Raw genomic sequence first — 25719 nt, 5'->3', positions numbered from 1 at the left:
ACGCGCAGAAGACGTGGCTGGATATCGAGAACGAATGACCAATGGGGAATTTGTTGCGATCGTGTCCGACCAGGTGTAGACCAGGTGCAAAACGCTGGGAGAAATATTTCGTCGGAGGCACGTGACAGATTTATAACCGTCCGGAAGGGAACTATGATGTAATTGGACCGAGAGTTTTCGCTTCTCGATCGAGAACGTATTGGTTGAAAGTATTGAACGTGATCGAGTAATTGAAAAAGAGTAGTACCAGCGCTATGTGTTCTAATTATAAAATGATAAGTATCTTGATAATAATTGACATTGATCAATCGAATAATTGAAAAAGACCAGCGTACGATCTACTTATAAAATAATAATTACGTTGCGACCAAGTACCTCTCGTGAAATTAAACCGCTTCATGCATGTTCTAATCATAAAACGACAAGTATCTTATATTTTATGTATTGAAAGTAATTAGCGAAACTATCAAGTTTAACTCTGACCCAGAGAGAGAATCAGTCACGATGAACACAAATACCGAGGAACATTGAATGATTTACGACATCTCATCACGTCGAATAATCCAAGAGTACTAATTACCCTCTCTTAGAACCACGAGACAAACGGGAAATCCCACGCAACGTTTTGCACACCCCTTGTTCAATGCACGAAACCTGTCAGACCCGTACAATATTTCACGATCCACCGGCAATACACCGATAAAACGAAATCAAGCCGTCGCTCCGTCCCGAGGGCTCCCTCCTTCTGGCCTGGAAGCAGTCGTAACTCATTACTGTTACTCCCGGTTGTATATACGTGTTTCCGGTAGGGGTGTATCGGATGCACGATAGCGGACGCGAGCTTAAAGTATGATAAGGTGTGGCTTAACGTTAATCTCCGGAAGAGCTGTCGGTTTTGCCGCACGGGCTGCCTCTCGTTTCTGCCCGCTAAATGCACCTTCCTCCTTGCCTAACTGTACCCCGTGTATCCACGGCGTCTACATTCCCGGGCATTACGTCCCGTTCGAGCCAGATGCGACCCGACCGGTTTACTTAGCCGCTCGCCGTGTCCTTGCCATCGTTGTTCGACGAGGGACGTTACCCTCGAAAGCTCCCCGCTTCCTCCCCCTCCGCTGGCAATCGATACAAATTTATAGAGTTGGTCGTAAACGCGGATGATCGGGTGTGTAAGTGTTTTCGCTTGATCTCAATGAATATGGATCGCCGTGTTACTGTACGTTACTGTACCGATAATATTTATTGTCTGTAGTTATAGAATCGATGATTATATAGAGATATATATATATATTATTAGAAGAAGATAGTTACCCAGTAGTTTAAATAGAATTTAGAACACAATTTGAATACAGGTCTTGGAAGAAGAATAATATATATAATAATAATATATTGTTAGAAGAAAATAGTTACCTAGTAGTTTAAATAGAGTTTAAAATAACTGAACACAATTTGAATACAGGTCTTAAAATAATAATATATATAATAATAATATATTATTAGAAGAAGATAGTTACCCAGTAGTTTAAATAGAATTTAGAACACAATTTGAATACAGGAAGAAGAATAATATATATAATAATAATATATTGTTAGAAGAAGATAGTTACCTAGTAGTTTAAATAGAATTTAAAATAACTGAACACAATTTGAATACAGGTCTTAAAATAATAATATATATAATAATAATATATTATTAGAAGGAGATAGTTACCCAGTAGTTTAAATAGAATTTAGAATAGCTGAACACAATTTGAATACAAGTCTTGGAAAAAGAAAATATATATAATAATAACATATTGTTAGAAGAAGATAGTTACTCAGTAGTTTAAATAGAATTTAAAATAACTGAACACAATTTGAATACAGGTCTTAAAATAATAATATATATAATAATAATATATTATTAGAAGAAGATAGTTACCCAGTAATTTAAATAAAATTTAGAATGAACACAATTTGAATACGGATCTTAGAAGAAAAATAATATATATAATAATATATTATTAGAAGAAGATAGTTACCCAGTAATTTAAATAGAATTTAGAATGAACACAATTTGAATACAGGTCTTGGAAGAAGAATAATATATATAATAATAACATATTGTTCGAAGAAGATAGTTACCCAGTAGTTTCAATAGAATTTAAAATAACTGAACACAATTTGAATACAGATCTCAGAAGAATAATAATATATATAATAATAATATTGTTAGAAGGACATAGTTACCCAGTAATTTAAATAGAATTTAGAATGAACATAATTTGAATACAGGTCTTAAAATAATAATAATATATTATTAGAAGAAAATAGTTACCCAGTAATTTAAATAGAATTTAGAGTTTGAATACAGGTCTTGCGCTTCAAACTAATTCTTATGCAGATTACATTCATCTTTCTGCAAATAAAATTCACTCACTCGCAAATCAAGCATTTCCCACAAATTTGTTCTCTCGGATATTTTATTAAAATAAAAATAAAGTAAAAATTTGATATCATATTCCGATACAAACGATCTAATCAAAGAATTACTTTTCCATGGACATGGAATTTTCAAATTTCGTGTCTTTCGTATACCCTCTGTATTCGAACTCGAGACGATCGCGACGACAATGTCGGTTCATTGTCCTATGCGCTGGAAAGCATTGGGACTGTTTTTTCCTTTTTTCTTTTTTTTTTTATTTGAAAGAGCAGTCGGTGTTCGCGATGTGTACATGGATTTCCAGGGGATTACACTCCGAGGCATACTCTTAGAATTAGGTGGCAGCAGCCGCGGTTTACTTAGCCAGTTTAAATCCTAAGCGCGTGTACACGGCTGGCGAAACGAGGAGGTTCCCGGCCGCGTTTCCTCCCTCGATTTATCGTTCACCACCGGTTCCAGAAACCGGCGTCTCCTCCTTAATAAATCTTCGATATTAATTCCGATTTAAAGCACTCGTTATTCCAAACAGAACGGTAACTCATCGGCTTAGGCGAGGGGCAGGGTAAACGTTTAATCGAACTATCCGAGTCATTCGGGGGAAAAGCGTTTCGCAGTTGAAACCCGGCCGGTAAGCGTTTAATCTGCATAGATTAATTTGATCTGTAATCAAATCTGACCGCCGATGAATTGGGACGGGCCTCGTCTCCACTCGGCGTCGATTCCGAATTATCGGTACCCCGTTAGAGTAGCGTCAGTCGAAATTATATCTGTTACGCGGACGATCGAGCTTCTTTGGAATTTCTATTCAATTCTTCGCCAAAGAGAAACGCTTCGATCGTTGTAGCATTCGGTGAGAAAGTGCAATAGTTTTAAACCTTCGTAACATCCCGTTTTTAACTCCTGCAATTCTCAATATGTGTCTAACATCTCGACGAGACAATAAAGTTTCATTTTATTTCGTCCGATATTAGCGTTAATCGGCCAGATCCTCGTTCCCTTTCTCGCGATCGTCGCACAGAAAGAACACAACGAACAAGAACACGCGAAGAGACTCTGATCGCAATGAGATCAGAGCGAGACACGGCCGTTTCGTAACGAAGCCGGCGGGTAGAGATCGAGCTTCCAGGGAAATCGCGTCGTTCTCATGCGAGAACAATTCTAGAGCGACGAGTAGTAAAAGGAAACACAGCGAACGCGCCTTTGATGTCTTTTCCACGGCGAGTCACGTCCGTAAACGCCGGCACTCGCTCTGCAACGACAGCCCCAACGTCATTCTCGTTCCGTCAATTTCGATGATTTGACGACCAGAGCCTAGACTCTAGACGCTCGACGTGTGAACGCGCGAGTGCGCTAATCGCGCCGCGAGTAATGGCGCTGAGACGCAAGAACCTCTCTCTTTCTTTCTCTCTATCGCTCTCAGTATCCGTAATTATTCCTCCCGATTCATGCTGTCGACTAACAACAACCGTGACTCGTCTTTGCTGACTTCCAGCTCTCGTGTTTGCGCAAGATACGTTTCCATCTCTACGCCGTTGCCCACTTTCGCTTCTTCGCGAATGAAAACTCGGTGTCGGTGATATTCCTTAGGAATTTTTCAAACACATCGAAAGTAATAACAATTTAATCGAATTTAAATACGTTGGTATTAAATTATAAATTATAATAATCTTATTTAGTGTGTAAATACACTAATACCGTGAGAAGGGTGTTTAAATGAATTAACGATCGTTTAAACCTTTTGCGCTGGTAACTGATTGCGGACCATAACGAGTGGCCAAACAACCGTATACAATAATTCGTCGCTTTCTTTTTGAACTGTCTTTTTGTCGTCGATGCGACATGATTATTGAGAAGTAATAAATTTACTATTTGCTTTGCCTATTTTGTTTCACTTAAATATACTTAAAATATTACAATTTTGGAACGAAAAAATGCGTGGCACGTCACCCCAGCGCAAGAGGTTGAGATCGTTTAAAAAATAAAGAGCCACGTGAAACACAGCATCTTACATCACGACCAAGTAACCTGGACCCTGTCAATCGTTTCCAATTCTCGTGTACAAATTCTCGACCAGCTCGCATCGGCTGTTTTTTCTCCCTCGATCGACGATTCGAACGTTGGTTGGAAATTCGCACGAGGCTCGAGAATAAAAAAAATAAAATAACAGAGAAAGAGAGAGGGGTGGGGGAAGAGAGGGGGGAAATGGTGGCCCCGGATGTTGAACAAGTCCGAAAGGTCCGCGTATCCGACTGCCGGATGCAGCTCCTGCCCTTTTCGCGTGCGTGCCACGGTAACTAATTGCCGGCGCTATTGATTTTATCCGCTACCGGTATCTTGTTTGCGCGAGATTCGTCCCTGGCCGGTTGCAACAGCCGACCGAAAAGTCGCCGATTTTTATCTCGACCACGGTTCCCTCGTTATAAATCTCTCTGCGCGAACGAGGGGGTGGATTGCAGTGGGGTGCGAGAGGAGAATGAAGTTTCTGCGATTTTTATGCGACGCGCAGGTTTATACGCGCCGATACGATCGTGACCATTTATTTCGTTCTTGCTTCTTCATTATTTATGTTCTGCGCGAGCAGGCAATCAGATTTTCAAACGTCCTATTCCAGTCTCATTTTTGAGATGGGATACAACGAATTTTAATGATTTCAATGGCGTTTCAAGAACACGTCGAATGTAAAATTCAACCGAGAAATCGTCGGTCTCTGTTGAAGCTTGAGATATATTTTAACGTTGGAAAAATTCGAGCAAGTTGTGGAAATGTGTACGAACGAGTTTTAAAAAAAAGAAGAAGAAAGAAGGGGAAGGAAAATAGAAACGAGAGGGGAGAAAAATAGTCAACGCGATCATCATTTGTAGAAATCCTCCTCTGCATATATTATCCGTGTCATAAAAAAGATTTTCACGTGACATACGGTCTGAAAATGTACATAGAAGTCGGATGATATTTGTCGTAATTTATGAAGGCTACAAAAGCTACAAATTTAATTATACTTAATGCTGAAATTTAATCATTATACAAAATTCAATTACTCAAATTACCCAATTTCAATTATTCGCCGTGTTAATAAATGTAATAAACTTTAGCACTGATCAATAATTATTATCTAATTGCTTTTATCAAGAGTATTTCACAACAAATCCAGCAACTTTTACATATATTCTCAAATTGATTTTAAATTCTACTCTTGTAATCTTTTTGAGTCTAAATATACTCTTACAATCGTCGTCATATTAATGATAATTTAAAGTTGGCTCAGTATCGTGTAACAATACGCACGAGTTCAAATGCCTTCAGGAACTATTCGGGGGAGATTCAAATATTAAAGACTGGTGGTTTTGATCGAAACGTAGTAACGTAAAAGGAACGAAAAGATGGTTGACGACGAATCAGAAAGGAGGAACGGCCCGGAGTTACCAATTCTTTGTTTGTTCGCAACAATGTAGTTTACTGCCGAATTTACCCTCCCTTTCACTTGGCTGAACCGGCAAATTCTTCTCGAAATAGTGGAGTTTCGCTGCAAAGAGAGGAAAAGGATTGTGTAATTCGTACGGCAAACAACGGCGGCAGGCAGCTGTTGCACAGAACCGGGGTGCAAAAAGGTTAGACGGCGTCTGCGAGCCGAAGCTGTTGCCGGCGAAATTAAACCGGACTGTTCTTTAAATGGAAATCGAACGGCCGTTTTTTGTCGATTAAATACTTCTTCTCTTCGAGCTGGTCAAATTTTATGAATTCATCCGGCCTTGAAATCCGCGATTAAGGGCGCAACGTGAAAATCGCAAAATAATTTGAGGGATGTATCTTTTCAAACATTTGTAGAATCTAGCACGGAAAATTCTTTTGATTATTATTCGATAAATTGGAAAACGTATGTGGAGTTTATTATTTACTATAAGAAAAGAAGATATATAATATGAATAGATAATTTTGATACCGTCGTTTATTAACCACTTGCGCTGGCAACTGATTGCGGACCATAACGAGTGACCAAACCGTATACAATAATTCGCTTTCTGTTTGAACTCGTCGGTATGACGTCACTGGATAGAAATTATTGAGAGGTAATAATATTTATTATTCGTTTTATTATTTTGTTTCACTTAAATATACTTAAAACTGAGAAAATATTGCAATTTTGGGGACAAAAAATTCTCGATGTGCGTGGTACGTCATTCCAGCGCGAGAGGTTAATCTTGAAGTAGTTATCTTAAATTAGTAGGTATTGTGGATTGTTGGCCCTTAGATGGTCAATTATTATTAGTAATTATTAGTAAATATCTTCTAACTTCTATATATACACCTCCAAATTGCTCAAAAATTTACCTAACATGCAATTGAAATACTCGCAACAGAGCTAAAGGAAATGTTGTTCAACTAACACGAACCACCGTATCTTGCAAGGAGTAAATACAGCTGGCCACGTAACATCCTATCGTTTAATCAGAAAACTGGTAAAGGCGAAAAAACATCCCGAACCGATAGGATGTATCTTTCAGTACAGCTTGTAGAATCCACCGCGACATTCTATTAAAAAGCCAATCCCCGCGATCGACGAACCTGAACAAAGGCGAGAGAGGATGGACATCCTGGCTGGTTGGTGGACATCCGGCTAGTTCTCTCTCTCTCTCTCTCTCTCTCTCTCTCTTTCTCTTTTTCTTCAACCGGCGGTACGGCCGGTTGTCCGGAAAGTTTCTCGCCGGCGATATAACATATCGGTGGTATCGGTGTTCCCGACCTCGTTGAAACCGGTGCCAGAAACGATCGTCGGTCGAATTATCGGGATCAGCATTTCCAGCGGTATTTGTGGTCTGATTGCGGGCTGGCATCCGCGTTGGAACGGCGAGATGGAACCGAGACGGTGGATCTCGCGAGAGCGGTTCGAAGATTCGGCTGCCGTCGATGATAATATGGCGGGCGAGAGAGGAGAAAAGGAGGAGACGATTTTTTTTAATAAAAAAGGAGAGTTTCGTTCGCGGCTCTCCCAGTAAATACGTTCCCTCTTCCGGTAATCAAGCCCGCACCGCGAGCTTGACGCAGCTCGGACTAATTAATGGCGGCTGATTGCTCGACTCTATCCGGGTTAACCCGCTGCTGACTTCGCTTTATCGGTGCTACTTAAATTTCCGAGTCATTCCCCGTGAATCGTCGAACAGTTCCAGCCCTTTCTGCGAATTCTGAGAACACTTTGAGCCCTCGGCCGGTGGATTGAAATTAATCCTCTTGAAGCGGAGAAGGAGAACGAGGATGAAAACTAACCGAGGGTTATCCTGCGCGAGACTTTTCTTCTGTCTCTTCTTCGTCGTCGTCGTCGTCGTCGTTGGTTGCAGACTGCGTGCAAGAAAAGAGCCGAGGATTCGATCGTTCTTTCTTACTTGTTTGTACTTATTTTCATACGAAAGGAAATACACGGGCCGAATGGAAGTTGTTGCAAAAGCACGTAATTAAAAATATTGCGAGCGTTCGGTTTCTAGAGGATACAAGATATCGGAAAGATCCACGATCGTCCTGATATCGTCAATAAACTGCGATATATTGGTAAATTTTAATCATAATTCGTGTACGCGTAGCAACCAACAGTTACTTTCACGAAGGATATCTGTCAAGCAAGGATACCGTGATCTCAGCAAAATTACAGCCGTTGAAAGTAAACGAAAACGAGAAACACGGGCGACAACTCTCGGAATCGTCCGATATTAAACCGACGTCGTATAATATCGCCGCCAGAATACACAGCCACGGGATGATATATCAATAAGCAACCTTTCGCGGCATATTCTTTAATAAAGTATGAACGTTTGTGAAACCGGTTTCATTGCCGACGGAGCATTACGGCGAAACTGCTCTTCAAGTCTAAGCAAAAATCAACCATCTCCTCGGTTATCGCTGTCTAAACAGAAACGGAGGCGGAAAGAGGGATGGGAGTTATTAAAGCTCGCGGACGACGGTAGATTGAAACGCGGGACCGTTATACATACATATATCACAGAGAGAGAGAGAGAGAGAGAGAGAGAGAGAGAGAGAGAGAGAGAGAGATGCTCGACGAAAGTCAAGAAGACACGCAACTTTGCCCGTCGTCGGTTGTCTCAGCACGCTGAGAAATTTCCCTTCGGCTGGCCACCGTCAAAGCGTTTAACTTCCGTGGAAAATTTCCGCCACCGCGTCGCGAATTCGCATAGTTGGTCTGGCTAGGCGGAAGTTTACCGAGAACCGCGTTGTCTCGAAGTCTGGAATGAACGCGACGTCATCAAGTTCGCCGCGACGCGACCGGGGAATCCGATTATGCGCGCTGACGGCGAGCGTGTCGCCGAAATTCCCTAGCGAAAAGAGCGTTTCGCATAGGTGAGCACGACGAGCGCGAAGCTGTCGACGAAACAAGAGAAATTCCGAATAAAAATCATCGAAGACCAAACATGTCTCTTCGAACCGTTTCAAACGCTTCGACCAGAAGCAACTGTTACTAAAAAGAGAAACTAGGCAACTATTGTACGTATTTTTGAACAAATTCATTTGATCAAAGTACAACTTCTTCTTGCGGGTTTTATTATTTGTGTTGACGATAGGATTTTTCGAAATTTAATGTGGAACTTTTTCTCAATTTTCCTCGATGGATCTACGTGACCATTCATCCGTTCAAACTTCAAAGTTTCGCACAATTGTACCACATGAAATTATCTACAAAATTTTGTGAAATATTGTTCAATCTATTGAATTTTCATAAATTAATTATTCTCAGCGGGGAAAGAAACTTTTTCTCCAAACAATCGCCACCAGTTGTTTCTTGTTTTCAAGATTACGATACTCATCGTTTACGATAATTCAAAAGTAAGACAACGGAGGAATATTAATTCAATATTATAATTATATCACGCCAAAGGCTGAATCATCTTTCAGCGGTGACAGGCATCTCTTTATTATACCTCGCCATGAAAGAACCGCGAAACTATTCGTACGAGGCGTAGCTGATGCGCGCGACAGAAACAAGGATTTGCAATTTCCACGAGCAAAGATTTCAATATGGCCGCGGAGGTAATTCACGATCCATTGAATGACGATCGACTTCAAGAAAAGTTGAAAATTCCTCGACGAAAACTCCTACGCGAGCAAGAGATTTGCAAGCCTTCTGTACTTCCCGAGGAAAATCCGAGAAAGATTTTTAATAAACTGGCGCTGATGCAAATTGAGCGCCGGACGGTTTGCGGATTCAGGTCGAGATTCACGTTCTTCTTCTTCTTCTTCTTTTTTTTTTTTTTTTTTGTTGGCAAAAGCGTAAGCACGTACAGCAGGTTTCTCAGGTAGAAACCAGTCCCGTAGTTTTTTTTCTTTTTCTTTTTTTTTTTTTTTTTTTTGGCCCCTTCTTTTTCTTCTTCTTCTTCTTTAACGTTACTCAGACGATAAAAATGAGAAATTGATTGAGCGAAACAGGAATAATAAATGGACATTGACTTTAGAATTTTCTTGCGTGTATTTTCTCTCTCTCTCTCTCTCTGTTTCCGTTCTCTCTTTTCCTAGTTACGCGTTTCAGGTCACCGTGGTAATTTTTCATCGACGAATTTCAAAAGAACTAGCAACCGGTCTCTTTTCATCTTTTCCTCGAGAATTGAAAGATGAATGGAGTTTTTCACCGGCGAACGCTGAAAAAACACCGGCCCCCGGTAATTTTTCACCTACGAATTTCACAAACTAGCGGACGCTTCACTGTGCTTTTCTTTTTATCTTCGGGGGAAATGGGCGCAGAGCGCAGCGGATGGTAAACACAGAAACAGGGAGTATTTAACTTCACGATGAAACTTTCAGATCCAAACATTTTCTACCTTTATTTTCTCGCAATAAAGAAGGAAAAAAAAGGTACCTGTATCAATATTGAAACGACAAACAATTATCGATTAACAAGATTGGTAATAAAATTCCATCAACGTTACAGCGTAATTCCCAATTATTCAAGCCGAGCCGGAAAAATTATTAGTTTCCTGAGAGAAGTTCTTCTTTGAATATTAATTCACGGATAGATTAATCAAATTATAATAATAATGTCCATAAATATATTGTCCTTTTTAGTTACTGCATATTAGAATAATTTAAATTCAATTCGGCTGTAAAAGGAAAATTTTCTCTCACGTAGTTAAACGATGTATACTAAACTCAGTTGTCACTCTGCGTGCTGCAATAAAACTATCCCTTGTCCAAGGCTATTAGTATCAACGACTAACCGACGAAAGTTAAAATAATTGAAATTAACAAAATTCATTACAAAAACTTACTCACGTAGGAAAAGAAACATGATACTATTAAGAGCAGGTGATCGTCTCGCGTGCCAAGGATTAATATCAATATCAATTCAATAGAACTATTAATAACTTAATTCCAAGTCCCAGAACCGAGAATACCACGTGACAAGCACAAACCTTGATTGTAATTCGAGCACGCATCGTGCATTGACCGGCTAAAATCAATATTCTCCTTAATAATCCAACGCCGAGTTCGAAGCTAGCGTTCTCACGACGCGAGAGAGAGAGAGAGAACAGAGGTTTCGCGACGCGGCGATGTCAAAGCAGCAAGCAGCCCGGTGGTTTCAAAGTTTCACGCAGAGTCTCTCGCGAGGGCTTCTCATAACGACGACGACGACGATGGCGACGCGTCGATAGGGTTGGGATCGAGGCGCGGAGGCCAGGTCGAACGTCAAAGATCCTCGGGGCAGGGGCGAAACCGGTAGCAAACCTTTCGCCGCCACAATTTCTGCTTACGTATTACCGCGACGCATAACTGCAACGTTATCAAAGGAGAATGGCGCTCGGAGAATTTCCGGCTTCATAGTTAACCTACTGCGTGCGCACGGCCGCTGACCCGGGCGCGCCCCGGCTTTGGAAATCTTTGGAATTGTTCGCGCGTCAAAAGCCATTGTTCCGGCGATGTTGCCACGAGAATAATTCTCGGTTCGTTGTCCCGCGAATTTACGGATTCTTTTTAAGATTTTTCCTCTTCTTGCTCTTTTTTTTACCTTTTTTTTCTTTTCTGTTCGCCCGTCCCTCATTGCTCGTGGTTTCACCGCGCTAATCGCGTTAATCGTCGTTTTCAAAACACCTGTATACAACGTGCGTTATCTTTTCTCCTCGTATTTCTCTTACATTCTTTATTCTCTTTCTCTCTCTTCAAAGTAGCGAGGTATATTATTTTTTTTTTCTTTCTTGCTTCTTTTAGCTTACAGTAAAAATATGCTGCCTTCAGAATAAATTTGAGATATTTTTCAACCCACCCCGGCAAGCCCAAGTAAATAAAAATAGAGATACTCTGTTTGTTCAAGTCAGAGATTTGAACGATAAATTTTGTTAATCCCCTCTTGCCGTTTCATTCATTTATTATCCTACTTCTGTGTATAGAAATAAAATTTCCGTGCGACTTGGGACTGTTTTCGCTGTGCGAAATGGATAGTTCAACGGTCCGTGCTAAAACGGTTGTTTTAAATCTGGAAAGTTGAAGGGCATTAAGTCACGCGTGGATCTCGTTGACGCTGATGGTAATTTTCAACGTTACATTTTTGCCGCGTGTATCGTTGTCGAGGGACGAAACTAGAAATGCCCGTGTACACAACTGGAAATTCCTTTCGAGTTTCAAAGTCACTCGGCGATTTTTGGAAATCGATCGTTTCCAACGCCGCGATTGTCGCTGCAATTGGTTTAATACGTTATCCCGAATATTCCACGGATTAATAAATGGATCAGCACGCGAAATGGATTCTGAAATCAAGTTTTCGCGAGTGGGGGATGAAAAACGGAAGAAAACAAAAAAAAAAGAGAGAAAGAGAATGACAATGTAAGATAAAAATGACGAAAATCGCCAAGCAAACGTTTCCACCATAGAAAAGTACGTCGATTCGCAAATTTCTTTCGGTCGTTCCTTCGCGAAACAAATTTTGAAAACGAGCTACTTTAATTATAATTATAATTAATTATAATTTTTACCTGCATTTCAATCCTGCTCTTATTAGGGAAACTTAACGTAATCGAGTATTACTGAACCAAAAATGAATTTATATATTTATCGCATCATTGTTGTATGCCGTTGATACATCATCACGAAAATGCCAAGTTAATTATTTATAAGAATTATCAGTTACCAAACGTTACCAGACTGAATTTCTTTCTCTTTTAAGCACAGAGAGGATTAATGTATCTCATAAGAGAAGAAAAAGCACATTAATCCCGAGAGATCGGACAATTCGATCTCTCGATACAATTCGCGAATCTAATAGCCGGCAGGCGAACACTAAAGCCCGGTAATGTTATAAAATCAAAGCAATTCCCGTACTTTTTCTTCACACTTCATCTCGCGATTCACCAATTACTTTTTCTCCTTTTCCCTATCTTTCTTCTCTGCACGCTCGTCATTCATTTCATATATTTCCCCGCGTATATTCTCCGCTCGTTATGCACCCTTCAACCCTCAGCTGCCCATACATCGCGTCATTCACTTCCCTCTTCACTTCACTCGGTATATATTTCTTCGAGCTTCTATTTTTCCGAAATCTCGGTACGCCGCGAAACCACCGGCTCTATCCTTCGTTCTCTTTTCTTCCCGCCAAGGCCGATAACCCAACTCTTGGCGGTCGCGTTTCAACTTACTCCCAACCCTCTCGTATAATTCATTCTTCCGGTGGCGCGATCTCGCGCTGAATTCTCCTCCACTTCTCCGCTGGCTGGGTACTCGCGCGCGCGTAACCAAAATGGAACGTGTCTGTCTCGAAACGTGGTGCACCTGTTACCACTCACGAGAGCTGAAAACTTCGCCGTTCCACCTGTCATCGTTCTCACCGCGAACGTTAATTGGATTGGAGGCAGGGGAAAAAAGAAGAAGAAGAAGAAAAAAAAAGAGAAATAATATTGGAAGATGGAGGAAGCGAGGAACCACAAATCTCGAAGAGAATAAAAGAGAGAGAGAGAGAGAAAAAAAGGGATACAGTTAGTTACCTTATCGCCATGCTTTTCGCTTTCAAGTGATGCCATCGCTGGTTCATCTCGTCCAAGCGTCGTTGTAGCATAACAGCGTCATCCTGACTAGCCAGAGAACTCAACAGCTTCCGGCCAGTGCCATTCAGGGATGCGTACACGTCTCGATGTGTTTCGATTTCCGATTGCAGGTCCTGCAACATGAGAGAGAAGCTTACGTAAATTTTTCTGTCGCTAGTGTTACAACATTGTTACGTCATGGGGAGATATCTCAATTTCTTTCAATTTCATGTAATTACACAACTTTAATTAAAAGTAACTTCCATTTTGTGACTAGATTGTTAGAAGATTCGACAGTATAAAATAATCAAAGAAAAATTGTAACTGAAACAAGTGAAATGCTTGAAAAACACGTGTATCGAATCCCATTATTTCGCGAGTGCTAAATTCTATAGTAAATAACGAATTTCATTAATAACTCTCAATTACTATCAATAGATTTGTGACTTTAGCTAAAAGAATGAAATATTATCACAGTTTATAGAGGTGTGCGAGATCCCGAAATGTCGGGTCGGATCGAGATTCTCGAATTGATCGGGATTCTCGAAAGAGTTGGGATTCGGAAAAGGACTGGTAACAAGAATAAATAATTCGTTAAAGCCCCCGCCTTCAACTATATCGAAAGGTCGCAGATCTAGAACCATCATTCGAGCAATTCCTTCTGTTATATCTTTTGGTTTAACAATCTTTCGCGTATCATTTTGTCCATGCGACAAATTTTATATCGATTCAGTTTCTTTTCTAGTACATGTACTTATGTTTGGATGTATATGCTTCAACTGGCGTAATGAACCAGTATTACTTGCATACTTAGTTTTAAATTCATGGTGACAATGTATGCATTCCGCCTTTGTATCATCTTTTTCCTGAAAATGTTCCCAAACAGAGCTTCTCCTTACCTTCTTCCTTTGCACGACATCTTTTGCACTACTTCCTGCTACCACAACTTTACTCTCACTATCACTCGATATTTTTTTTTAAAGATTTTTAATCAATATTAAATTTACACAGATTTTGAAACGTACGTCTGAACTGCCCGAATTTCTCAGCGATACTGCTCAACAGCGTACATAATGTCCAAATACTAAGCACGCAGTCACACGTTCGTTTACATCAGGTCACACGCTTCTTAGAATCCGTGTTTCCAAGAACTTCACTGGCAGAAGAAATTGAAACTGTGTATTTACATATTTTATAGGCTGCCATACAGCATTGTAGAGTAGTTCGAGAAACCATTGTAGAGTAGTTCGGGTAACCGGATTGTTGAAATTTTCGGGAATCTCAACTTTTTCAGGAAACCCGATTCCTTCGGGAATCTCGAAATTTTCGGCAATCCGACTCGATCTTTTCCCGATCTCGTCCCGACCATCGAGTTCCCGATATTTTCGGCTTCTCGCACACTCCTAACAGTTTATATCCTGTGTTTTATGTAATAGGAAACTTTTATCATCATTAAAATTAACTCAAATCAACGATATATTGAGGATTAAAATAGAAATTTGTCCTTTAATCCTTTCACAGACGACAGGGATTGTTTTCGCTCGTGTCAGTTGTTACACGTTAATAAATGTTTGCTTTTTATAAAAATTAAGTTACGTCTATCAAAAGGTTAACACCTTTGGAACTCAAATATTTTTTTTTCCATTCCCTGGAATTCGATGGAAAACAAGAGCAACAAAAATACCGATCGACGCGTTACCCGTGCAAACTAATCAAAACTGGTGCAGGGTTTGCGCAGGAATACTGAACTTCAAATAGAGACACCGCGACCAACTGTCACACGATGAAAAAATACAACTTTGCGCCAGTGTCTAGAGAAGCGTCAAAAACGAACAACATACGCATATAATAAAATACTGTCGCAGATGAAATGGCCAAATTCTTAATAAAAGCAATATAAAAACAATATCGATCGTGCTCGGCAAGCTTCGTTAAATTTCAAAAATAGTTCAATTTTAAATTGACTTTCTTTTTGGGATTTTTTTTACATCAGAGTAATGTTTCATTATTTTTTCAAATTAAATCTATCTTCGTGATCTCGCGAAATTATGCGTTTAAACAAGTAGTGGATGCCAATTTAGGCATAATATAATTGAAATACTTTACGATCAAGGATCGCTGTTGCTATCGAAGACGTGAAATATTCGACATCGGAAAATTTCAAGAATTCACACGATACTCCCTTAGATTTTCTCCGTGCGAGGTGTACACCGAGAGGAAGAAGAAAGAGGGTAAAGAGAACGCTCGCACGGTGTTCCGTCATCGTGATGACGTGAATTGCGGCGAACGCTTGGCCAGTAATGATTTATGCCGGCTTACCACGTACGCCGAGGCCTAGCGTTGACATGCGCCGATGAAAATAAATCGAGGCCGATGCAACTGAATTGAGAAATATTCATCGTCGTAGTGTTGCCACGCTGGCAACACCTTCCAACCAATTTTCAGCCGGTGGTGTTCGAACGGAGATAAATTCAAAATCAAACGTAAAAACATGGCCTCGTTCCTTCGCTGTTGCTCTGTCGTCTCAAATGTGTTTCACATTTTTCCATTTCTTTTCGGTGGATTGAAAATTCCATACAGACGCGATCACAATTTACCGAGAAACACCGTTTCATGGAAATTTATTTATGGATACTGTGCATATTGGTATTTACAGCAGGGACGGAACAGCGTATACTCCCGTTTCGGAATTTAAATTCATACTGTTCGTACGGACTTGGTTATATCCTAGGAAAATGCTGCGTTATTTCTTCTTATCTAATCTTTTGTTCCGTTAAATTGTGATTGTGCACATTGTGCTTGAGCTTTGAGAAATTGCACAAATTGAAAAATGATGAGAACGGTTCCTAAATTGCAACTAAACAAGTTCTTCGAAGAGTACGTCCAACGTTTTCTTATTTTATTAGAATTTGAAATTTAGAACAATACCAACGGATTTATTGTAACTAATGTGAAAAAGTATTATTTGAGCACGAGTCAAACAAGTCTTCGAGCTATAAAATTCCAGTAGAGTCAGCCATATGAATGATCCAAATCGTCCTGACTGTACAATTTTAAACCACCTATGTATGTACGTCTCTCAAAATCCTACGAAAACCTCCCTGTACATACAGAACCATCCCAGTGCAATGAATTCTCCATTCGAAGATACACAATTCGCGGAAAACCACCCTCAAACACACGACGAGATCTGTCTTTCGCAAGAAATGATCAAACAGACCGAATGTCGTTCATCGGCGATCAGACATTCAAGTCGTGGCCGAGTTAAGAAGAATCGGTGAACATCGTAGGAGTGGGAAGCCTTTTGGATATTTTCTTTTGAGAGAAGAGGGCCACCCCGTACATTTCTATTACGGGTAACAAAGTTTTTCCACTACGGCGGATGCGGATAATAATTCAGCAGGCTTTCTTCTCTGAGCGCGGATGTTAAGTTTCATAATTCAGGGAGGCACGGATTGAAAGTTGTTCCAGGATTGAATGCACGCTGCTTCTAGTTTTATTCGCCTCGCTACGTGTATTACGCTCGAACAGTGTAACGTAGATCGATGATACATGGACGAAAAATAATCAAACAAAGTTTGGAAAGTTTCGTTGAAAGCTGGTTAAAATCGCCTGCGGATTTTCGTACTGAAGTTTTTAGTTTATAATTTATTGAATGATGATGTAAATTATACAAAGTTTTATACCAAAGTAGTATTTTCTATGATATCTATGAATATCTATTAGTTTTTATATCTATGAATATCTATTAATTTTTTCCCTAAAAAATTCAATGAATATTCGTGTCAAAGATAGCTGATTGAGTTTTTATTTTGTAATTTAATGAATGATGACGTAAATTATACAGTTTTATACTAAAATAGTATTTTCTATGATATCTATGAATATCTATTAATTTTTTTCCTAAAAAATTCAATAAATATTCGTGTCAAAGATAACTGATTGATGAAAAATATTTTGATAAAGAAAATTTTGTTAAATAATGTTACTACTTGTTTGTTAGCTTCACTTTTGGTTAAGTCCGATAGAATAAGTCGAATTGTTCTACTTCTCTTTGTCCTGTCTTTCTCTCTCTCTCTCTCTCTCTCTCTCTCTCTCTCTCTCTCTCTCTTTCGCTTTCGTTTTGTCGTTTTCAACAAGCTGCTCAAATTCCACTTCAAATTTTCATAGTTGCCTCAGTTTAAAAAAAAAACCAACGCCACTGCAACTACTCATTCGATCTTTTTCGAAACAGGATCCTCTCTCTCGAATCAATACAATTGATGTATGTAAAAGCTGCATCATAGAACGCAATTGATTCGATGGTAGAAAATACTACCGACAGTGATGTACAGCTCCGGTGAAATTTATACGGGTGATAACACTTTTGGAGAATCGATTGTGCCATTTCAGTTAGCAAGAGTTGGTTCACATGCTGTTCGTTCGTCAAGAGCTGAACTTGAAGTCTTTGAAGTTTGCCACACATGCAAATATGAAAAATTACATTATTTCAACATTCTTCAGATATACATACATATCGCGCGACAAGATGATAAAAAAAAAATTCGACTTGAACGAATTACAGAATAAAGAGTATCGACAGCGGGAAAGATTATGGCTGTAAAAATAATAGGATATCTGGAATTGATTGGTACGATTGCACAGCTGGTGCAAGGCTTTTTTATCGTTTCTACGTGTCTGGCTCGGTTAAAGTTGCGTCCACAATTTACGGTACAACTTGTACACGGGCGGGCGGAAGTATGGCAAATATTGTGGTACACGATGTGCAACGATGCAAGGAACCTGTTCGAAAAGCGTCGGGGTACATCCATCAAAATGCCTTTCGCCGGGGGTGCTCGTCGAAAGTGCGAATCGGTGACGTTTAATTGGAACACCAGATATCTGACCGATGAAGTTTGATAGCTGTCGTTGGATTAATCGTTGGACGAGTGCGCGCCGATATCCGCAGCTTGAAAATCCTCCACTTTATTTTATTATATTGCGCCGCTTGTTGCATTACTATATTACTACGTGTAATTCTATTCGAGCATTCGGAGATTTGCTACGCGTGACACGAAAGAGAAATTGCTACACCTTTTCTTCTTCTCAATCCAGAGAGTAATCATTGAATTCTAGATTTATTCTTTAGACTTTATTCTTTCATCGTATCTAATAATGTTTTACAATATGAAATATTCAAATTTCTTATTTGGAACAATTACGTCACCGTTTGATTCATTGAACATCGCAATATTCCATTTGCAATTCCTTTCGAGACACTTGTAAAATTCTATTTCGTGGAAAGCCACGAAAGGAAACTCAAAGGATTCGTTTTTTTCCACCTAGATTTCATAATTTTCCGAAATGTTCCAAGATATTCTTGAATGAGTCGATCGTGACACTTTTAAAATTTGCAGAGTAACATATAAACGACTTTTCTTCTTTGAATTATCATTCACGTCGTAAAGCGATATCTATCTCACACACGAATCTCAGACTTTCAACTTCGTGTGATTAACCGGATGAATTAATCCAACGAAACTAATACAACGTTGAAACTGAAGAAAATCATGTTGAAAAAAAGTTATCTGAGAAAAGGTTGCCATTAGCGATATTCAATTCCACGAGAGAAAAGAGTTTGTAGGAGAGAACCAATTACTTTCTGGTGTTTGCCAATCAAGTATCACATCAGTGGGATACCGATCGATCGCGAGGAGAAAGCGGATACGATACCCGCCGTCTTAACGGCGTACTTTCAATGCAGATTAAATTTTCCTGGTAATGGGTGTCTATAAAATGACCCCCCGGTGAACCGAGGCAACCAGGGAAAAGAAGCGTTTAGGGGAAATTCGATGGCTAAATGGGTTGGAAAAAAAAACGTGAAACGTAAAGGGTTTTTAGCCAGTCGTCGGCGCTTGTGCTTCTTATCGAGCCAGTCGCCGTGCAATTACGCAAATAGCGCGTTATCGATGACGCGTCATGAACGATAAAATCGTTCTTCCCTCTTCCTGCCTCTTTTTACCTTTTTTCGTTCTGTAAAATTTTCGTTTTTTTTTTTTCCCCCTCACGAAAATACAAGCGAGGATTTGGAAGATCTTCGCTCGTGATTTTCTCCCTCGTTCAAGCTCGTACACCCGCGAGATTATTCAAACACGCGCGTTAAATAAAACATGTCGAAAGTTCATTAGCACGTGATTAGCCGAGCATTTATAAGAAACTTTAATATGCAACGCAGAATACGTTAGTACGTGAAACGATTTTCTATAAAATTCTCATTTTTTTTTTCAAGAATATAAAATCCTGATTATATTGGTAAAATTTGAAATAAATCAACTGCAAGGTATTTACTACACACGTATATTTAATATACTTAGTAAATCTTTAAATATTCAATGGAAACTGATTTAACATTTCTTACGTGCTTAAAATAATTATTCATATTCTATACTAATTTCTTGTAACTTTTTCGTTGCACTATATTCAGATTGGTCCCAAACCTTCCTAATACTCGTGTCTCGTTACAATACTAATGAAGTTTTGACATATTTTATACAACGCGTACAGTACGAAGATAGAAGTTACGATAATTGTCTCGTGAGTTAGTGCACGCATGTAAATTGATTATTAAGATAATCCACAATGTAGATCAAGAGAGAAAAAAATGTGTGACGGAATAGATCGTGCATCATGGAACGTACGACACTAGAAAATGATGTTACGCTTACATAAAACTACGGTACATTGCTAACTTTTTAAAAGCACGAACGCGATCAAGGCATCCGCTGTGACATTCTTGCAACACTTTCACAGGCTTCTGTGATATTCGGCAAAATTGCGGAATGTTCCGCAACATTGTTGCAAATTTTTAATTACCGCGAGAGAGTACCGCGAACGCTTTGCAATTTTCCTTTAAACTATTCAGAAATTCTCGTATCGCCGTGACGCGGATATTTAGAATTATTGCCCACCGGATTCTTCTCGCAAAGCTGCAAAATAAATTTCGACGAATTATTCGACGTGTATTCTAGACACCGCGCGTGTTACAGATTAAAATAATTTCACTCTGCGTTGGAAAAGGCACTGACAATAATCAAGATTTTAAAGGACAAGAATTATAAAAATAATCTTTTCATTAACGTTATGTACAATTTTAACAAATAACAATTTCACCAAGTTACTTCAAGCAATTAATATAATATTCAATTTACTAAATCCCTTCAGTAAATAATTTTATCAAACGATACATTTACTTTTACGAAATAACTGTTCTCCCGGAGAACTTCTCTCAGTCGTGTGTTATTATTTATTTAAATATACGTACGACACAATATGCAGCTTTAAACACGTATTCCACTAATAATGCGAATATCCGGCAGCGTAAATGATTTAAAAAAAAAAAGAAAAAAAGAGCGCGAGTCACTGCGGTTTCGAAATGACCGGAGGGTTGGCTCGATTATCTCACAGTGACGATTCCCTGCAAACACCGGTAATGAAATCAATTTCGCGGGCGTCTGTGTGGTCTCGATTCAATTAGAGCCGCGAATCCTTACGCTCGGATCGAAGTGGAGGTTCGCCTGCGGCGTGGCGAAAGGCATATTACCTGTTTCGATGCCAAGGACGTAATATTACGTCTACGGAGAGGGCGGGATCGCTTTATTGCACGGTGTTACGCGGCTCCTGACGATATTTCGAGCGCACGGCGTACACGCGTAATTGCCGAAGGAAAACACGATTACGCGAATTCTATCAATCATCGAACACGAAACGCGTAATGAACCGAGATATTCCCGTCCGTGCATCGACGAGACAAATCGACCCCCTCTATTAATTATAAATATTCCGCGATCGACCGGCGATACTTGAAATTGTCCATCGAAATATTTAAGAATCTCGAACGTGTTTAATATAATACAGCGCCATTTTATTAGTGCTTCGTTCTCCGTTACGATCGATTTAAATCTAGTCTCGAGTACCGATTGAATGAAAGAGGAAGCTGCCGCAATCGGACCAAGTTTATGAAGATTTGACTTTATTACCCTTGTCTCGCGATGAATTTAATATAAACTCGACTGGTCTTGTACGATAATTTATTAAGCTAGTAGATTGACAATCTAAAGAGTGCAGAGAATAGCGTGGCAGAGTATAACGTAGATTTTAAGTGGTATGACCTTTTATGGTCAGACAATGTCTATCAATCTCACGACGAGTAAGACAATTGGTTGGTTAATTTTCCAAATTTATTTTATTTGTTCTTATCGTTGAAACAGAGTGTGAAGAGGAGTAAAGGTGTCTTACGTAAACTTTAAGTAGTATAGTCTTTTATGGTCAGACCACGTCTGTAATCTTACGTCGAAAAATACAATCGGCTTGTAATTTTCCAAGTTTATTTTATTTATTGTTAAACTCATCGTTAAAATACAGTATGGAAAGGAGTAAAGGTATCTCATAGGTAGACTTCAAGTAGTATAGTCTTTTATGGTCAGACCATGTCTATAATCTTAGCTCGAGAAATACAATCGGCTTGTAATTTTCCAAGTTTATTTTATTTATTGTTAAATTAATACTCATCGTTAAAATACAGTATGGAAAGGAGTAAAGGTATCTCATAGGTAGACTTCAAGTAGTGTAAACTTTTATGGTAGGACAATGTCTTACGCCTACGGACTAGATTGGCTCGTAATTTATTAAGCTTAACTTTGCTAAGTAAAATTACACGTTCGTAACTGGTAACGCGTAAAATTTCACTAATGGCATTAATTGAGTCATGTTAAACAACTCTGCTGATAGTTATTCGAATTACCAACGTCCTTCCTGCTCGTTTAATTGAAACATAGCAATCGTATCAAAGTATAATTCCCTTTCTGGCTTCTAATTTCCAGAACGTTCATCCAATTTCATTCATACACGTCCAATTTTCCTGACATTTCCAGGACGGCTCTATACATATACCGAATATTAACTTTCCGCGGCTACTCAAGCCGGATAATTGAATTCAAGCCGGAGGTTTCTGTAAACAAAATCCGCATCGCTATACTCCGCGTAAATCCCTGCCAATTTTCCAGTCGGATTCGAACCATCCCGAAACCTCAATTTCCACTGGCAACTTGCTATTCCTAACTTTCGGCCGCGCGATTTTCACCCGCAAATGCTCCCCAAACCCCCCTGCCGCCCGTTTGTCTTTTTGTTATATATCGCTCGGAGAAATTCTCTTGCTTTTTACAGCCGAAGCTTCATACAAGTATGAGTTGGACAGTATTACATGAAGGAAAGATCGATTTCACACACATACACACACAGATTATTATTAATAACGAAACAAATTCAACAAAGTCGCTGTTATATTTACTTTAATTCTATCGCGTCAGCTTTACGAGAAACGCGACGTCGCTTATGTTTGACTCTTCGAATTCACGCGAACTTCGCTTTGGAATTTTTCTACAGTAAAAAAATTTGAGAACAGCTTGCTAAAGCGAATAATGTAAATCGTTATCGTGACAAAAGATTGTCTGGACAGAAACTGGACAGAATTACATTATCTTATCGACGTATTTGCAATTGCTCGTAACTACTGTGAAGCAGCATTAATAAAATCGCAGGGAAGTGTCGTTTGTCCCCGTCAATTCTTGGGAAATTTCAGCTCAGACGATGAAAATTTTAGAGGTTCAGAGAGAGAGAGAGAGAGAGAGAAAGAGAGAGAGAGAGAGATCGAATCTTCCTTCGTCGGAAACGGCGAAGGATCGGGCATAATTCAAAGGGGTTTCGTCCTTTCGAAGCTGGCTCGCCTCTTCCACGTGACGTATTTAATCGGTACTGTCAGACTTAATCAATGTCTGACACTTAGGCGGTCGGTGACGTGCATGCTGGCGAGGATTTCTAACGAGGAATTGCCGATTACACGTCGGTACACCGAGATTCCGCGACGGTTCCGTCGGTCGAGGCGGTTCCATCCCTCGGAGGCGTTACCCCGTAGGGACAAAGCCGGCGAATTTACGTGATCTATGGGACGAGACGAGCCAAGGCAGGGATTCTCACGGAATTAAGAACATTCTTGGCGGCTTGTCACGTCGTTCGATCATCGTCTGCGAAAAATTGTTGCCTCGCGTCGGATATCTTTTTTTGTTATAACAATAATAATCACGTTTGTTCAAAGATCTTAATTTTAATCTTCAATATTATAGACACTGAAATTATTATATGTCTATTATATGTCTATTATTATAGACACTGAAATTGAACTGTCGTAGAACATGTCGTGAGTATTTATTGTGCTATTACGTAGACGTATGATTAAATGATCTATTTTTGAAATAGAGCGATTTTAAGGTGTGATAATTATATCACGAGATGAGTGAAAAATAAATGGAAAATACGAGCAATAATTTATAATATATATCAGTAGATATTTTAATATCTGCGTTCAAAAGTGCATGAAACTATTGAAATCGAAAAATTATTAATTACTCTATTCCATTTTATTTTTCACGATTTTTCAATACGAAACATGTTCTTTCGTTATAATATTTCGAATTATACAAATTATATATAGCATAAATATGTTACTGGTTGTGATATAAAAATAGAATTTGGATTAAATATCGTACATGCAATTACTGTAGCAAAGTATTCGTACGGCAATATCGTGCTACTTTGAATGGTAGATAAAAAGAAAACCGAGGATGTTTTATAAGCGAATGGAATTAATACTGAATACGCTTCTCTATCCAATCGTTCATCGTTCCCTTTGAATTTTACTTTTTAATTTTTTTTTCTCAGCCATTCATACATCTTTTTTTTTCTATTTAATCGCTGCTTCGTAAAAATGACTGAATCCGCGGCTTTTTTTACAGAAATCCGCTGAGGGGATGGTTTCTCCCTCCGCGAGATCGTAAATAAATATTATCGCGGAAGGGAAAAAAAGTTTTCTCTTAATTGCCCTAGTTATTGCTGACTCGAGGGTAGATTCATTTACGATAAAACTATGGTGCACAAAAAAATAAATAGATTCTGTAATTTCATCGTGTTACTCATACACCCTTCGTTATTTCATTTTAAACAGAAGATCGATGAAAAAGTTCCTTTTTCACTGGTTAATTTGTTAACTCGTTAACCGGAGGGAATGAATTAATTCGGACTGTCGACCACTTGGACATTTTACTTTACCCGAAACTTGGAATACTTACATTTGCACCAAGAACTAAAACTAATAACTCAAAAGTTACACTGGTACACTGTATAGCGTAATATACATTACGCCCGAAAGTTTGGAGTAATTTCACGTTCAAAAAATAAGAATGGATGTACTCCTCTCCCGCTGGATCCCTCGTAACCATACTTCAACCTGTCCTACGTTACAACGTCGCTGCTCGTAACTCGAACATCGAGTTGGACAACGTCGAAACAAAACGTAGATATTTATCAAACGATTACACGTGCGAGCAGCTGCGTTCCTCTGCAGTTAACCCTCTCCGTTGTGTGTTTCACATTTCATTAATAAAATTCACAATATCAAACGAACGAACGCAGACATGTTTACCTGTTCGAAGAGATGCAGCTCGGCCAGCAGCATGTAGGAAATGTAGATGTACCTTGCGTCGTCCGGCCTGTTTCTGCCACGCACGCCCCGAAGGGGGTTCCCCTGAAGGGTGGCACGCCCCCCGGGCCAGGTGCCCCCTTTGCGCGCACTTTCACGATAATCCACCGTAATTACGTACCCGGGAGTTCCACCCTCATCACCCCCCAAACTGTCCCACCACGTTCGACGTTTCACCACGTCCACGTCCCTTACCTGTTCACCCTCTTCAGCTTCGTCGCTTCCACGCTCGACGAACACGCGCACATCCGCCGATTTCCGCCGCTGTCCTCGCACATTCTCCCGCTGTCTCCACTCTCCGCGTTCCACAACGTCACTGTGCCACGCATTTTTACCCCTCGTGATTCCCACCCACCCCCAGCCTGCCTCACGCAGCGTGCCGAGCGATTAACGCGCTCGTTTGATCGGTGATCGCCGCGGCAGCCGTGTACAAATTCCCTGACATTTGTTGGAATTATCGATCACCGACGCGGCTGAACGTGTCGCGGAACGGTGGATCCCGGTCGCGCGACACGTGCGCGAATTTCGAAAAGGCCGAAAAGAAAACAAAAATCCCGGGAACAACGTGTCGCGATTAATCGGTAAACAGCGCTTTGAACATTCGGTAATGAGCGCTCGTGGCGATGCTTCTCTCTAGTTCTGCGTCGATAACCGATAATTCTGCTGACGGGCATCGATTTCAGATCGAATTTCAAATTTTTAGATCTTGAGGACTTTTTGTACGAAGA

At 39.7% G+C, this 25719-nt stretch overlaps 1 protein-coding gene across 4 annotated transcripts in view; it reads right to left on the bottom strand.

The window, feature by feature from the left end:
* The window catches only part of LOC122535920 (dystrophin), a 116167-nt gene extending 90692 nt beyond the window's left edge, over window positions 1–25475 (bottom strand). Inside the window, exons 1-2 of one of the 4 annotated variants that reach the window (XM_043667841.1) lie at window positions 24935–25475; window positions 13384–13556 (exon numbers count right to left, since the gene is read on the bottom strand). In XM_043667841.1, the coding sequence (XP_043523776.1) occupies window positions 13384–13556; window positions 24935–24967 (206 nt within the window). In that variant the 5' untranslated portion in view covers window positions 24968–25475. The remainder of the gene's footprint in view (window positions 1–13383; window positions 13557–24934) is intronic. The other 3 variants (XM_043667839.1, XM_043667842.1, XM_043667840.1) reach the window with 3 other exon arrangements.
* Between the last annotated feature and the right edge of the window lie 244 nt (window positions 25476–25719).

This window comes from Frieseomelitta varia, unplaced genomic scaffold (assembly GCF_011392965.1).
Source record: "Frieseomelitta varia isolate USP_RPSP 00005682 unplaced genomic scaffold, Fvar_1.2 scaffold_787, whole genome shotgun sequence".
NCBI classification, from domain to species: domain Eukaryota; kingdom Metazoa; phylum Arthropoda; class Insecta; order Hymenoptera; family Apidae; genus Frieseomelitta; species Frieseomelitta varia.
Note: the sequence above shows the minus strand (reverse complement) of the source record. Positions and strands in the feature narration are given on the sequence as shown.